This window comes from Camelina sativa, chromosome 7, assembly GCF_000633955.1.
Source record: "Camelina sativa cultivar DH55 chromosome 7, Cs, whole genome shotgun sequence".
NCBI lineage: Eukaryota > Viridiplantae > Streptophyta > Magnoliopsida > Brassicales > Brassicaceae > Camelina > Camelina sativa.
In genome coordinates, this window is record NC_025691.1 from 14,492,502 (window position 1) to 14,508,662 (window position 16,161).

At 35.1% G+C, this 16,161-nt stretch overlaps 1 protein-coding gene across 1 annotated transcript; it reads right to left on the reverse strand.

The window, feature by feature from the left end:
* On the reverse strand, positions 1,263–2,859 carry LOC104701168 (uncharacterized protein At1g65710-like). Its single transcript, XM_010416813.2, has one exon. The coding sequence runs from the start codon at positions 2,779–2,781 to the stop codon at positions 1,387–1,389; it is 1,395 nt and encodes a 464-aa protein (XP_010415115.1). The 5' UTR covers positions 2,782–2,859; the 3' UTR covers positions 1,263–1,386.

Genomic DNA, 16,161 nt, shown 5'->3' on the forward strand with positions numbered 1-16,161 from the left:
TTTGGACCCATTAATGGGTTTTTTATTCAATGATTGGGGTCCAAGAGTAACCCTCCCACTAATGATGCTCTTATGGGTGAGAGAGAGATGTGAGTCGTGGGACCATTGTGGAAGAAAAAAAATCTGAATCGTGTGTGTAGGTGTGTGTTAGAGGAGAGTGAAAACAAAAGAAAATATTATTTTTCTTTTTTTTATATATGTCATCTTGTTAAGTTATTCAAATATTGGGTAATATATTTTTTTTAAAACATTTTTGTCAGATACAAAAAAATCTATGTTTTTTCTTTATAATTTGATATACATTATATTTTATTATTTTTATTTTTTTTATATCACAACTGATGTATATGATTGTTCTGTACACATTATTGCTGGATGGTTGTTAATCCGTACATTGAATTGTTTTGATCAGTAAATGTTTATAGCTAGATGGTTTATACACGTTTATGGCTGGATAGTTATTATACATGTTTTTTTGTTAGAATTGATATGTAAACGTTTATAACTGGATAATTTTGCTAGAATTTATATATCTAACAATCCAGTGTACGGATTAAAAACCATCCAACAATAAATATGTACAGAACAGTAATATACATCAATTGTGATATAATATATATTTTAAAATAATAAAACAAAATTTATATCAAATTGTAAAAAAAAAACATAAATTTTTTCTATGTGACAAATTATATCTGTAAATACATATGTATAAAATCATTACATATATCACTTTTGAAATGAAAATATATTTGAAATTACTAAAATAAAAAATGCATGTCAAATTAAAAAGAAAAAAATATAGATATTTTGTATCTGGAAAGATAATAAAAAAATAATTTATATAAATAGATATTTGAAAAACTAAATAAGAGAGGATGTGATTAAATAAGAAAAGAAAAAAAATATTAAATAATAATTTTTTTCTTCACTCTCGCACCAACAACACACACTCTCTCACTCTCTCACTCTCTCACTCTCTCACTCTCTCACACTCACACACCACACACAACCGGACTTCACACACCAATACACCATACACTATCACCCATACACTAACACCCTATTTTAAATAGTAAATGTACTAAAAAAATACATTATTTTTTCAAAACAACACACCCTTTATTAAATTGATAAGTGGACTCAAGCTAAACCGAAATTTATTTGGTATAATTCAGCAAGTTTGTTTTCCGAACCGAAATTTCTGACCCGAACGGGACAATTTAACCATCAAACCTCCCAAAAATTGTCAGAACAAGAAAAGAAAAACAAAAATTCATTGAAATATGAGCAAAGTGAATACACAACAAACCAAATAAACAACAATGTCTCCTTATTAAACTTAAACCACAACAACACGAGTTTGTGTCATTGCCTAAAGAAGAGTCATGTAACATTGTTGCTGCCTGATGATTCCTCCAACGAACCACCTCTCTTCAGAGTCACATATTTTTCAAAACTCGGTTCCATCAAATCCGCTTTGTTAGCCGTCAATGTAAATCTAAACCGGCTCGAATCAGAGTTGTTGGTAGCCATAGAGTTAAGATCAGCCACTGCTTCAACAATGGAACAAGCTTTAGTAACACACAACGGCAACAACGAGACCGAGTTGTCTTCAACAACACTCTTCCCATGAAAATTCTGAATATCTTTCAACAACAATGCTGTGTAATTGTTATCTTCGTTCGATACCAAATCGAAATCTCGAGATTTCCTCAACGATCTGCTTCTCTTTAACACAACTTGAGGAGGTTTCGCTATCGATACTTCTACAACCGCTGCGGCGCGACTACTCGGGCTAGCAGCTCTACTAGTTCTTGGATTAGGTTTCACAGACTCTGCCGTCTTCTTGGTGTTGTTACAAGATCCGATCCTTGATGAGTTTTGATCAATCTCTCCTAATGGGTTTCGTCTATACGGGGATTGCTCCGCCTTTCTTGAATTGCTCCGGCTCAGCGAGGGACCCGTTCTTGCCGGAGACTTTGATCTCGGAGACGCTGCGATTCTACAAGCGTCTCCTATGTTTCTCTTAACCGTAACTCGTTTAACTGACAGCTCCACGTTGTTGCTCTTATCCGTCGCCGGAATCGTAACAAACTTTCCCGGTCTGTTGCTGTTAACATTTGGAAACTCCGATCGTTTCGCCGGAGATCTACTCACTCGCCTGCTACTACCACCGCCGTTGTTTCCTCTTTCTCTGCTTCCTGATCGATACCTTCTAAAATCATCCCTTTCTCTACTCGGAGTTCGTCTTCTCCGTTCTCGTGGCGAACCGTTTACTCTCTCAACTCCACGGTGACGATTCCGGTGAGTCTGCCTCTCAGCCTCTTCCACCTCCTCCGCCGCAGCATCGCCGCCGTTTTGGTCAAAATCAAAACTTCTCTTTGAACCAGAGTATCTTCTTGTTTTAGCAGCAGAGTTGCTTCTACTCAGCTTTCCACATTGTATTAATATAGCATCGACTTCTTCTTTAGTACAGCTCGAGATCCTCACAACAAGTGTTGTAGAGTTCGGTTTCTCAGCAGCTACAGGAGACGAAACTGGAGAGTCTTTATCTGACTCTGTCTTCTTGGATCTCTCTTCATGGCTTCTTCTGTGTTTTATCATCAAAGCTTCTTTTTTTGGAACTTCTTCTTCTTCTTCTTGATTCAGTTTCTGAGATTTGGGTTTTGTTTCTTCTATTGGCTCAATCTTGGGTTTGATGGGATCTGGGGATCTAATAATAGTAGAGGAGGTGACATTAGAGGAAGGAGAAGGTTTTTTGCTAAGACAGCAACCCATTTGTGCTCTCAAAGAGTTTGGAAAGAACAGGGAAGTTTGAAGTAGAAGTAGTCAAGATCAAGAGAGATTTTAGGGGAATGTCTTTGTGTAAAAAAGACAAAAGAAATATTTAAAACTTCAAATTCCGAGAATATTATTTAATTTGGTAATGCGATTTGTGACAGAGACATATCCTTTTATTTCAGTGAATATTCGAATTAGCCCTTTTATTATTCCATAGTGGGTGTGAGATTGTAAGTTTTTAAGAAGATTGGGGTCAAATTAAAATTATTTCATTTTAATAAGGACAGAACAGTGAGAGAGTAATTTTGAAAATGGAGCCGTTGTAAACTGCAGTCAATCAATGTCGTATTATATAAAGCGAATTTTGCACCCACACCTACTTTTTACAAATATATTCACCATTACACCTATTTTTTATTACTCATCTAATTTTCTCAAGTTTAATTACATTTTACCCCTCACTCCTTCTAATCGGTCTTCCCAACTAGATGGTTTTCAATTTTTTTAGAAACTAACTCCCTATTCAATTCATCTTTACTTTTTCTATTTCTTTCTCATTTTTCTCTCTCTCTTTTTTTTTCTTGGTAATCATTTCTTCAACATTTGTTTTTCATTTTAATTAATATATATTTTAAGTATAACTAGGAAATAAACATTGTATGCATATTTCAATTTTTGTCCCCATTTTTGTTTTCACAAAAATTAAAGTAATTTATGAGTAAAATCTAAATCAAATATAATTAAATGGTATTTATAGCCAAATCAACAATTTTTAAAGTCCAAACTAAATTAAATAAATAGTTTTGGAATTGAAAATTTTGTTTAACTAAATTTTCTATCTAAAAAATTGTATTCTAACATACTTTTCAATCTAAAAAATTGTACTATAACCCTGATCAATAAATATGTTTCCATATAGACACCCTTTGAAACTCTTGTTTGATAATATAAGATGTGTCTATGCTTGATGTGGATACTATTACAATTAGTGGATACAAGTAATACATGGTCATGTGGATACTATTACAATTTCATGGATAAAGTTACAACGACACCATCAAATCCATACAACCATGATCATGTGGATAGTATTACAATTCGTGGATACAAGTTAAACATGTGGATAGTAACTTGAAATCCATGTGGAGTTAGTGCATTAATGTTCACTTTTTAAGATACATGATTAGACTTTTACATTTTGTGTCTAGTATTTAGTGTGTTAGGCTTAAAGATTTAGGTTTTTGTGGATTCAATGTCTGTGAATCCACAAAACCACATCCAATCAACCACATTACATACTCAAATTATGAATTTAATAGACTAATTAACTATCCAAAAATAAGTATCCGCAAATGCTTTTGAAGCAAAACTTGTGACAACCAACTCCAGTTGAGAGAAGCTCTGCAACCTACAATGTCTTCTTACAAACTTTGTATTTATGTTCAGTTCATGTAAAAGATATTCTTAAAGTTTTATAATATCATATAGTAATTTATATAAAAAATTGGTTATACATGACTAATTTACCAAACCACAAATTTTTTAATTAATTAGGTTTTTATATTATTTTAAAATGTTCAAGCATAAGTAAGTATCCACAGTTTACCATCCATTTATCGTCAAACAAATGTTCAGCTAAAATTGGATAGTATACAATTTATTCACCTAAAATATAGCAAAATGCATATTAAAATGTAGACAAAATGTAATTATAATCTTTTGTGTAAATAAACATATAATTTTTTTTATAATAACTAAATAAATGATAATTAAGATAAAAGAAAGAGAAAAAAAAAAGAGAGATAAAGAAAGGGGGAGACAAACAATTCTATTCACTTACTCGATTCTCTCTTTGGTTCTAGGGCAGTTTTATACAAAAAAAAGACACCTAAGCTAAAAATGTTGCAAAAGTATAGAAGGAGTTAAAAGTAGGTCTAAGTGTAAGAAGTTAGAGAGAAAGTATGTCTAAGTGCTAATGTCCCTTATATAAATCTGAGCCTTTTCTCCTTTTTTCGAAGCAGTTTGGGGGTTCTTCAATTTTTTTTTATACTATAAGGTTTAGAATTCCGACGGCTATTTTGCATGTTTGACGGTTTTGTTAGGTTGGTTACCCAAAAGCATTTTTAAGAAAAAGAAATTTTTTTTTCACAATTATTTATACGTAATGTCACTGAAAACATAACAATAATAAAATTAAAGGAGACAGATTGGTAATTTTTATCATGAAAAAGCGCGGATTTTGAATTGATACAGGTCAGATAAAATCTTATTTTATTTTTAAACAAAACTAGGTTGAACCTTGGGCTACGTCGGGGGTTTAGTGTTCTTTATTTTTTTTGATATTATATTTTTTCATTTCATAAATTAATATATGTTGTTTGGAAGTATCATAATCAATTAAATTTTCGATAAAGAAATTTTGTTATTATTATTTGCATCATTATATGATACTTGAGTTTTTGATTTCATAAATTAAGTTTTTGAATATATAAGTATAATGTAATATATGAATATAATTTATACAAATTTAAAATGGTTTATGATTTTTAAATTTTTATTTGCTCCAATTTTAGTAGTTTTATTTTACTATATTATTAGTTTATTACCAATACATACATTAATAAATACAAATTACATATAGGAGCATTAGTTTTATACTATAAATATATTGTAAAGTCCCTACATGTTTACATTTATGAATAATAGTTAAATTTATATGCACTGTATAGACAATATTTCACGTGATGTATCCAAACTCTTAACGCCTTCATACCACCTTAATGGCATGGATTCGTTGCATTAACGCCTTCATAAAAAAAACAAATCATATGCAGCTTTTTTAGCAAAGCATTGCAAAAGTTTATGCCCGAGATTGTCAGCTACCTGAATTATGACGGAATGCATGACCAAACATGCCAACTATAATAAAGGACACTCAACTATACGAACTATATGTATTGCATGGTCACATATATGAAGTATATGATGTTATGTGCTCAACATCATACACATAGAATCTCGGTTTACCGGACCATTTACGCCGGTGTTGACTTACCGTTGACTTGTCGGAACCGAAAAGAAGACCCGATCGGATTTGTCGACCAGAACCCGAAGACCCGACCCGGTTCATACATTTGTTAGATTTAGTTAATGGGCCCAAATTTAATAACTTTTGGCCTATTAACTGTAAAACTAAAATCGATTCCATCGAAACATCATCGTTCCCATCGTTTTTACTTAGTAAAAAGTGAAACGTCACACTTTCTCCATTTGAGGTGAAGAACAAGATCTCCTTTTCACCTAGGTTTTACTCGAGAAAAGAATCGAATCTGCAAAAGAATCTAGTGTTTTAGTTGAAATTGAGAAAAAGTCAGAGTGAGGGTTTGATTCTCGTTCAGATGAGGTAACTTTCTCAATTTCGTTTTTATTTGGCTACATATGCCATGGGTCTGAACTAGTGGGGATGTGGGAATGTTGTCGTGTAGTTGGGGTTTGTTTTGGGTTTTCCTATACTCGAAAGAAGAAACTTTTTGTTTGATTCCTTTTCTCGTGGTTTGATTGTATTCTCAATTAAAAATTAGACATGTCGGGTTTATGTCGGGATTTATTTGCAGTTGTTGTCGTCTTCTTTGACTTATATTGTTTCATAGTGTTCTCAGTCGTCATCGGTTCGACTTTTTTTTTGTAGTGGAAAATTTTATGTGAAGGTGAAATGCCACCATTCTGGCGAATTCAAGATGGTCGGTGGAGTGTTACACTACATTGATGGAGTTGTTTATGATTTAGAGGTGGATTCTGTGAAAATCTTCGAAGATGTATTGATAAGTATGCTTGAGAAGCGAATTAAGCATATTGGGAAGATGTGGTAAAAGCTATCATTTGAGGATGTATCTAATAGGAAGCCTTTGTGGGAGAATGTGGATGCCAATAAGAAGAAATTGGTTGCAAAAGGACGATGGATGGGAGACGTAAACATCTATTTTGAAAAGGAAGTAGGAGAGTGTATTGAAGGGGTAGACACATGAGCGGTTGGACAGAAAGACACGACTATTGCAGGAGAAAAGGTCAAAGAAGAAACACAACTACTTCTCAAGGATGTCGCGTGTGAAGATGAAGATAATGACGAAGGTCAGAATTCAGAGGCATGTTTAGCTGAATCATCAGAGTCAGATGTTGAGGCTGATATTGTTGACGAAGAGGCTGAGGTTGTTGAGGAGGACATACAAGTTTTCAACAACCAAAACTACGAGGAGCAGATACCGGATGAAGATGACGTGTATCCTGCAACTGATGATGAATCTGGGGATGAGGAAGCACAAACAGAGAGGATGGTTAGAAGGGGTTTAATTGATGGTGTGTTTAGTTTGAAGCAGGTGTTTAACAGTGGGAGTGAGTTTAAGAAGAATGTGATCAAATATGTATTGAAGACCAGGCGGAATGTTGTGTATGATAGGTGGGAGAAGGAAAGGCTTGGTGCAAAGTGTAAAGGAAAAGGCTGTGGGTGGAAAGTTTATTGTGCTTTGGAGAACCCTATTGGAAAATGGATGGTGAAGACCTACAACTATGACCATCAATGTCATCCAACAGGACGGTGTAAAATTATAAAGACTCATGTCATTGCTGATTTATTCCTTGAAGATATTAGGAGGGATCTAGAGATGAGTGGTCCAGAGATTAAAGATGAGATGAAGAGGAGGTACAACATCATTATCTCACCAAACCAAGCGAAAGTTGCAAGAAGGCATGTATTTGATAAGCTGCAAACCGAATGTGATGAGGAATTTGCAAGATTAAGAGACTATGAACTTCATCTAATAACGTAAGTTAATTTGATTTTTGTGTTTGTCTTATGGTTTTTGATTTATTATTTGTTGTATTTTCGTGTTTGTCTTAATAAATTTTGTTTTTTTTAGGTCTGATCCTCATACTACAGTGGAGGTCAACACAGTAGTAAGATTTGATGGTCGCGAGGCATTCCCTCAAATGTACATATGCTTTGAGCTGTTGAGGACTGCTTGGAAGCAGAATTGCAGACCAATCATTGGTTTGGATGGTACATTCTTGAAGAACTCATCGAATAGGATGACGATTACTGCTGTTGGAAGAGATCCTAATAACCAGATATTTCCAATAGCATGGGCCGTGGTCGATTGTGAGAACAATCCCAATTGGGAGTGGTTTGTTCGTAAGCTTAAAGAAGACTTGGAGTTGGGGCAAGGTGAGAACGTCACTCTCATATCGGATATGCACAGAGGATTAATTCATGGAGTTGCTACTGAATTACCAATGGTAGAGCATCGACCTTGTGCTAGACACATCTACTCCAACTTGAAGAAATCAAACAAGGCATATATGTTGAAGCCATTGTTCTGAAGAGTTGCAAGCAGCTACAATGAAGCGAATTACAAGGAGAATTTGGCGATTTTCAAAGAGTTTGATCCTCAATCTTGCCAAACTCTACTTCAGAAGGATCCAAGAACATGGTGCAGGGCATTCTTTCGGGTTGGTTGTTGTTGTGCGTATACTCACAACAATCATACCAAGTCATATAACAGAACCCTGAAAATTGCAAGGAGAAAGCCATTTGTCCTGATGCTAGAGTTGATAAGGAGGGATGCTATGCAAAGGGTTGCCATCAGGTCCACTATTGCTGCAAAAGAAACTGCAAAGTACACAAAAAGGCAAGAAAAAAGATGGAGAAATCATGTGATGAAGCTCAATATTGTGCCATGATTACAAGCACAAGAGGCGAGTTTGAGATTGTTGAGTTTGTCACCAGATACTTTGAGAATTGAGTGTGCGTACTTGTGCACGCAGGAAATGGGATTTGACTGGTATCCCATGACGTCATGTTGTATGTGCGATCAGAGAAATGAATTTCGAGGTGGAAGACTATATGTCAGACTACTACTTTACTGAAAAATGACATATAGGAGAGGATTAAGGCCTGTCAATTGGCCTAAATTCTGGAAGGACTCTAGAAGACCACAGATTGCAGCACCACCTTACAAGCGTCCTGCAGGGAGACCTAAGGGCAAGACAAGGATCAAAGGTCTTAACGAATCACCACACAAAAAGAAATCTGACAAGAAAGTTGGTCGGGAAGGAAGAGTGGTGCACTGTGGTGAATCGGGTCATAATTCAAGACGGTGTCCACATGAAGTATGTCTCTACCATGTCTTTCTTTTCCTTTTGGTTATGTTTTAATAGTAGTTTACTGATATATCTTTCCATAGTCTTCTGAGAGCAGGGCAAAGAGAAGAAGAATAAATGCAGAACCTCAATTAGAAGCTCAAAATCAAGCTGAAATGGAAGCAGCATTTGCCGCAATGGAAGCACCTGAACCTGAAGCTCAAGCTGAAGCTGGACATCAAGCTGAAGAACCTGAAGTGCAAGATGTTTCTTCATCCGCACCACAAAGAAGCTTTATCGAGAGGATGCTATTTGGATGAGGGAATGATTCGTAGAAGGTTTTTTGGATGGTTAAATACTTTAATCGGCTGTTTTGGTTTTTGGAAACATTATTGACATGTCAGGTTGGTTTTTTGGATAGATTATTGACATGTTAGGTTGGTCAGTTTGGCCCTTTTGGATACATTATTGTCATGTCAGGTTCGGCATGGGCATAATGTTTGCTCATTTGTTTGTCGTAACTTTTTGGCCATTTTCATAGTCTTTTGGCTATGTTTTTTTGTCCATTTGGGCATGTATTTGGTTACTTTAAACACTTAATCGGCTATTGTTTGTTTTTAATGTGTTCTACTTGCTTTTTCTAAACAAATTCTTTACCAAAAGACAAATGCACTAACCAAAATAATTCAAACAACAACGAAGTCATTACAAAGCCACTACCCGAAGTCATTACACAGCCACTAGGCAAATTAATTACACAGCCACTAACCAAACCTCATTCAAACAACAACAAAGCTATCCAGTAACTCAACCAAAAACAATGGCTCCAACAGCACATACAAGCAATCATGTCAATCCAGTGATGACAATGCGTTGACGATACACAATTCTTTCCATCTCAGCCTTCTTTGATGATATCTCCAATTGTTGCTTCTCCAGATCACCACGAAGCTCCTTGATTGTCGATTTTAGTTGACTGATCATCTTATTCTTCTCGTTAATTTCAGCTTCCGCTTCTACCAACGCTAGTCTAGGCCAACCTTTCACCTCTTCGTCATCAACCCACCTAAAGTATTTGCAATGAGCGTTCCCACTTTCCTACAGACACATCAATTGAAGACTTCTTAATCAACAAATCTCACCACCTCAAACATTGTTAATAACACTTAAAAGACATACCTTGTACAACTCACACCCATAAAACTTTCGATGTGGATTTCTTGCCATTTTAGATTGAAAATCTTTGCCGGCAATCCACAATCACAGACTTTGCGCCCGCCCAAATCTGCTGTTGCTGGACGGTCCCAAGCTTAATTCCATCTTTGCAATGATGAACACTAAGAACCGTAATAGTCGACTCGAACTTTCACAACGATTGAGGATGAATCTTTTTGTTTTTAGAAAACTGTATTTCAGCTGTGAGAGAGAACGATGGAACGATGATGTTTCGATGGAATCGATTTTAGGTTTATAGTTAATGGGCCAAAATTTATTAAATTTGGGCCCATTAACTAAACCCAACAAATGTATGAACCGGGTCGGGTCTTCGGAAATCCGATCAGGTCTTCTTTTTGGTTCCGACGAGTCAACGGTAAGTCAACACCGGCGTAAATGGTCTGGTAAACCGAGATTCTTTGTGTATGATGTTGAGTACATAACATCATATACTTCATATATGTGACCATGCAATACATATAGTTCGTGTAGTTGAGTGTCCTTTATCATAGTTGGAATGTGTGGCCATGCATTCCGCCATACTTCAGGTAGCTGACAATCTTTTTTCCTAAACTTTATTATGAGAAGAGACCATTGTGCATTCTCAAAACTCATGTTAACATGGCAAAGCCAAAATCATTTTCAAGAAAATTAAATTTTTAAAAAAGACTAAAGCTTAAAAGATAATTAGTATATTATTTGAATGACCAACAAAATCCACAACAGTCGTCTAATGCAATATAATGCAAGTTAAACAATAATTAGGAACAAAACTGATACCAAACAAAATAGAAACAGTACTCTGACTCTATGTACACTAAGATTATAAGATTAGCTTTAACAGGCTGTGTAAACATCATCAAGAGACAACGACTAATATCTTGCATGCCTTCAATCTTATCTCTCAATGACAAAGCCAAATCATTTCCATCACCAACTAAACTCTTCTTTTGAAAGCCCTGTAACCTGAAGATAAATAATTTCCTCATTATCATCATATGTAAGAAAACCGATCAACAATACAGAAGAAACAAAACATCAAGTTATTATTCTTTAATGAACGGAAAAACATCATAAAGGTAACATATGAAAAACAATGATCAAAGGTATTACCAACCTTATAAGCCGAGAGTACATCATCCTCTCCAATGGTCACTACACAATAATAACGTTGACTTGACTCTCAAAGAATAAAATTAGCCAGATTTATAAACCAGAACATCCAAAAAAAGTCTCTATATATATTCTTTTGTTTATTTTACAATAGAAATATAATAGAAAAAAACCACAGAGAATACTCATAGAATCACGTATGATGTAGCAGTTACCTTTGAAGTATTTCACCCAGGAGTTCCCCGCCTTGGCATAGACTAACCAGAGGAGAGAAAGAAAATAGATTAACTACTTTCATCTCAATCATTCAATGGAAAATAATAAGGAGCCATGAAAAAGTAAAAGTCAAACCTGAATAAGGGTAAGTAATAAGGAGATTTTCAAACAGCCTCCAAACCAAAATAAAGCAACAGGTTGTGGTACTTTCACATAACATCTTAATGTACCCAGCAAAATTCTATCTCCAATCTACAAAAATCCAGCTAAACATCAAAGATAGCTTCGTAAAATCAAAACCCACAATTTTAATCTCACAATTATCCAAATTTAGCCAAACACCATAGATCAAGAACACATTCGAAATTCAAACCTCGATAGCTTTGTCTAATCAAATTCGGCCCTTGTTCACATCTATTTTTCGAAGCTTCTCAATCAAACGCTCCCCAATCGACATCTTCACATCGTCTTCCACCCGAGTCATTGATTGCAAAAACCTCCGAGAAATCTTCAAATCCCCAAGCTCCGGATCAATCATGGCTTCTCCTAAATCATTACAAACATAGGGTTTGAGGTCACAGTGAAAAGAAGAAAAATAGAAAAGAAGGATTCTCCCGATGTGTCCACCTTGTAAAAAGACAATGACATGTATTAACTGTTATAATTTTATTGGTTACATAGTTTAACTGATGTGTTAACTCTTCCTTCAACTAAAAATTTGAGGTATCAATACTGGAGAGATGCACATCTTACTTTTATTGTATTGATTAAATTAAAGAAAATAATAACTATCGATATTTTTAGAAAATTTTTAAAGTTATTTTCATAATAATTAAGTTCTTTAATTTGAAATTGTATATATGTAAGCTTATTTGATTTGGTTATATATTTTGAGATATTTCGAGAAACAACAATTTCTTATTCATATATTCAAGATTTTAGAAAATTCATGAACTAATTACATTAATAAACTTGGATATCAACTAGATTTTATAAGCAATGTTGGGATATTGTTGGTAGTGATGTTATAAAGGAAGTTAAAAGTTTCTTTGAAACATCAATGATGACATCAAACATGAATCATACTAATATCTGTATGATTCCAAAAGTAGATAATCCTACAACTCTATCTGATTATCTATTGCACTCTACAATGTGCTCTATAAGATTATCTCAAAAAACATCTAGATGGTATTGCATATGATGCTCAAGCAGCTTTCATTCCTAGACGAATCATTCAAATCATGTAATGATAGTTCAGGAAGTAATGCATTCACTAAAGGTTCACAAACGAGTATCAAAGTCATATATGGCGGTAAAAACTGATGTAAACAAAGCTTACGACAAAGTTGAGTGGAATTTGTTGAAATATACTATACAATTATTTGGCTTCTGTGATAAATGGATCAGATAGATTATGGCGGTTGTAGAATCCGTAAGTTACTCTATATTGATCAATGATGCACCATTTGGGGAATGTTGAACCATAAAGAGGGATTCGCCAATGTGATCCATTATCACCTTATCTTTTCATACTCTGCTCTAATATATTGAGTCATCTTGTCAATTCGAAGACTGCATATGGAGATATTAAAGGAATCAAGGTTGGTGATAACACACCACGTATCACACACCTACAATTTGTTGATGTATATGAATACTATTCATGACAGAATATCAATACATCTAAATCAATGATTACTTTTGGTTCCCGAGTGTATGGATCAACACATGATAGATTGAAAGCAATTCTAGAAGTACCAAATCATGGAGGAGGGGGTAAATATCTGGGACTACCAGAATAATTTGGTAGGAGAAAACATGAAATGTTTAAGTTCATCATCGACAGAGTGAAACAAAGAACATCAAGTTGGAGTGAAAAATGTCTTTCACCAGCAGACAAAGAAATCATGCTAAAATCAGTGGCCTTGGCTATGCCACTCTATGCAATGTCATATTCTAAATTACCAAAAGGAGTCACTTCTGATATTGAATCAATACTTATGAACTTATGGTGGGAGAGAGGTGTTCAACAAAGAGGTATTCCTTGGATAGCTTGGAAAAAACTACAACATTCAAAGAAATAAGGAGGACTAGGATTTCGAGATTTAGAAGAAGAGAATGTAATAAAGTAGCTAATTTGTTAGCACAATTTGGCTTTATTGATAGAGTTTTTTATGTTGATTCTATAGTGATGCCAGAATGGCTACAAGAACAATTTTGTATTGACCAAGTTTAAATCAATATAAGTACTATTTGAGTAAAAACATTTTTGGATTTTTATTAATGGAATAAAAAAAAATCTAAATTGTATATATGTAAATGTATTTAACTTAGCAAAGTTAAAAATAATGGAACCAACTTCTTAAAAAATAATGGTTGGATATAAGACATTTCCGTATTTCCTAAATCCTACAATAAATCAAACCAAATTTGAGTGTTATCATTTAATTGTATCATTTACAAAGACAACAATTACTAAATATTGATGGTTTAAAAATGCATAAAAACCTCAATGTAGAAAAAGTAAATACCATAAAGAAAGGACAAGTATAAATTTGTAAATGGCTACCGAAGATTCTTTTTTTTAGGCATGGTACATAATTCAGATAGAACTCTAACACCAATCGTTCAAAAATATTGATCCAGCATATCTCGGATAAGATACATCCAAACACATGGGAATCGAAAAGTTCCAACACTGAAACTGCGAGAGATTATTTTGTAAGCAAAACTAAATAAAATTAAAATTGCCAGAAAGATAAATTAGGAGACAAATCGAATCTGGATTTTTTATATAAATTAAGAAAAAATCTTGAAAGAATATAAAGAAATTGGCCAAGTGTATGACATTATTTTTCTAATGGAGGACTAAATTTTTTTCGTTTTCCAAAGAGTGTTTTATTAATGATACAAAGCCAAGTATAACAGGTCCAGATTACAAACCAAGTATAAGAGGCCAACATTAAACCAAAATAAAAAAGCCTAAAAAAAGCCAAATCAAACAAAAGCCCACATGCCCAAATAATAAATCCTTCCTTGAAGACTAAAGAGTAAGCATTGTAACACAGATCTGGCAAGAGAGATTGTAACATCCGCAAATCGAAATCCTGATTTCGGATGTGCATCGATCGATGCAAGAGTGGTGTCGATCGATGTAAGGTTGGTTTTGGCGAACGAGTTTAAGTGAAACGTTACGTTTGGGGTTAGAAAAACCCTGGAATCGCTTATAAAAGCAGAATCTCGAGGGTTTGGCTGAGTTTAGCCGTTTCTGCAGAAAAAGAAAGAGAGAAAAAGGTTTGTGAGTGTTCTTGAAAGTTCTTGGAGATTTGAGGCTATTCCTGTGGAGATCTGTAGCTGGGAACATTGTAGGAGCTTCTTGGGAGTGTAGATCTTCTTGTTTAAGGTTCAAAATGTTCTTGGCAAAGGTGAGTGCATGACCATGGCTTATGTAAGCTTGAGATTTCTCTGATTTGCTTTATGTGTTTAATTGGCTTGTTAGAATGCTGTTGAGTCGCAAGAGGCTTTGTGAAGCTTTTTGTGGCATTGGTTTTGCGTTCTTGGTGGCTTAGGAATGGAATCCGTCGAGAAGCTTCGGAGAAAAATGATGCTCGGCATGTGCATCGGTTGATGCACTTTGTGTGCATGTCGATACAATGCGAGGACGGCACGGTTTGACCTAGGAGCATCGGTCGATGCCATGTGGAGGCGTCGGTCGATGCAACTAGGGTTTTTGTGCAATGTCGAGCATGCGTCGGTCGATGCAGAGTAAGTGTCAATCGATGCAGAGTGAGTGTCAGTCGATGCAAGTGAACCTTTGCAACGACCCGACCTGTTTTTTTTTAAATAATAAATAATAATAATAATAATAATAATAAATACTCTACATCGAGTGGTCTCATACCCACTAGCCACCTAACCACAATCACACAACAACGGATAACATAAACCATAACATTAAACCAATAAATATCCAATAATTAATAACCAATATATAAAGTCTAGCAAATATCCATTTAACCAAACAACAAAGAAACATAAAACGAGCAACCTAGCAAAGTTCTAATAACTCAACTCAACAACCTAGCAATGCCAGACTACAACCAATCGAGTCCCTAGAACATCCTCAACACCATCATAGTCCCAAATCTTCTCCTCAACACCATCATAGTCCCAAAGGACTCTCATCAACCAAATAAGCCTCACGGCCCTTCTCGATCATCTTCCCAGCCTGCATGGCCAAGGCATGAGACTTCCCGAAATCGGTCTAATACCCTGAAAAACCAACTTCCCTCTTGGATGCTCAAACTCCACTCTACCCTTATGGCAATCCAAATGAACCATATGCCAATACAACCAGTCCATCCCGAGAATAACATCATACAACTCCACTAGATTGATAAGCGAACCCGCTGGCTACGACACTCCGGCAATATGAATATTAACTCCTCTAGCTCGTCCAATGACTCTCAGAAACTTGCCTCCCGCAACTCTGACAACTCCTGTACGCTCTCCGGGATCTCCTCTGATATCCACACCCTCCGCATACTCCGGGATAATGAAGCTATGAGTAGCTCCAGAATCAAACATAACATGGGACTTAAACTCGCCTACCAACAAGGTCCCTACACAAACCTCATGTGTTGAGAACCTAACACTTTATCACAGGCAAAACATAAAACCTGCACCTACTGAAAATCA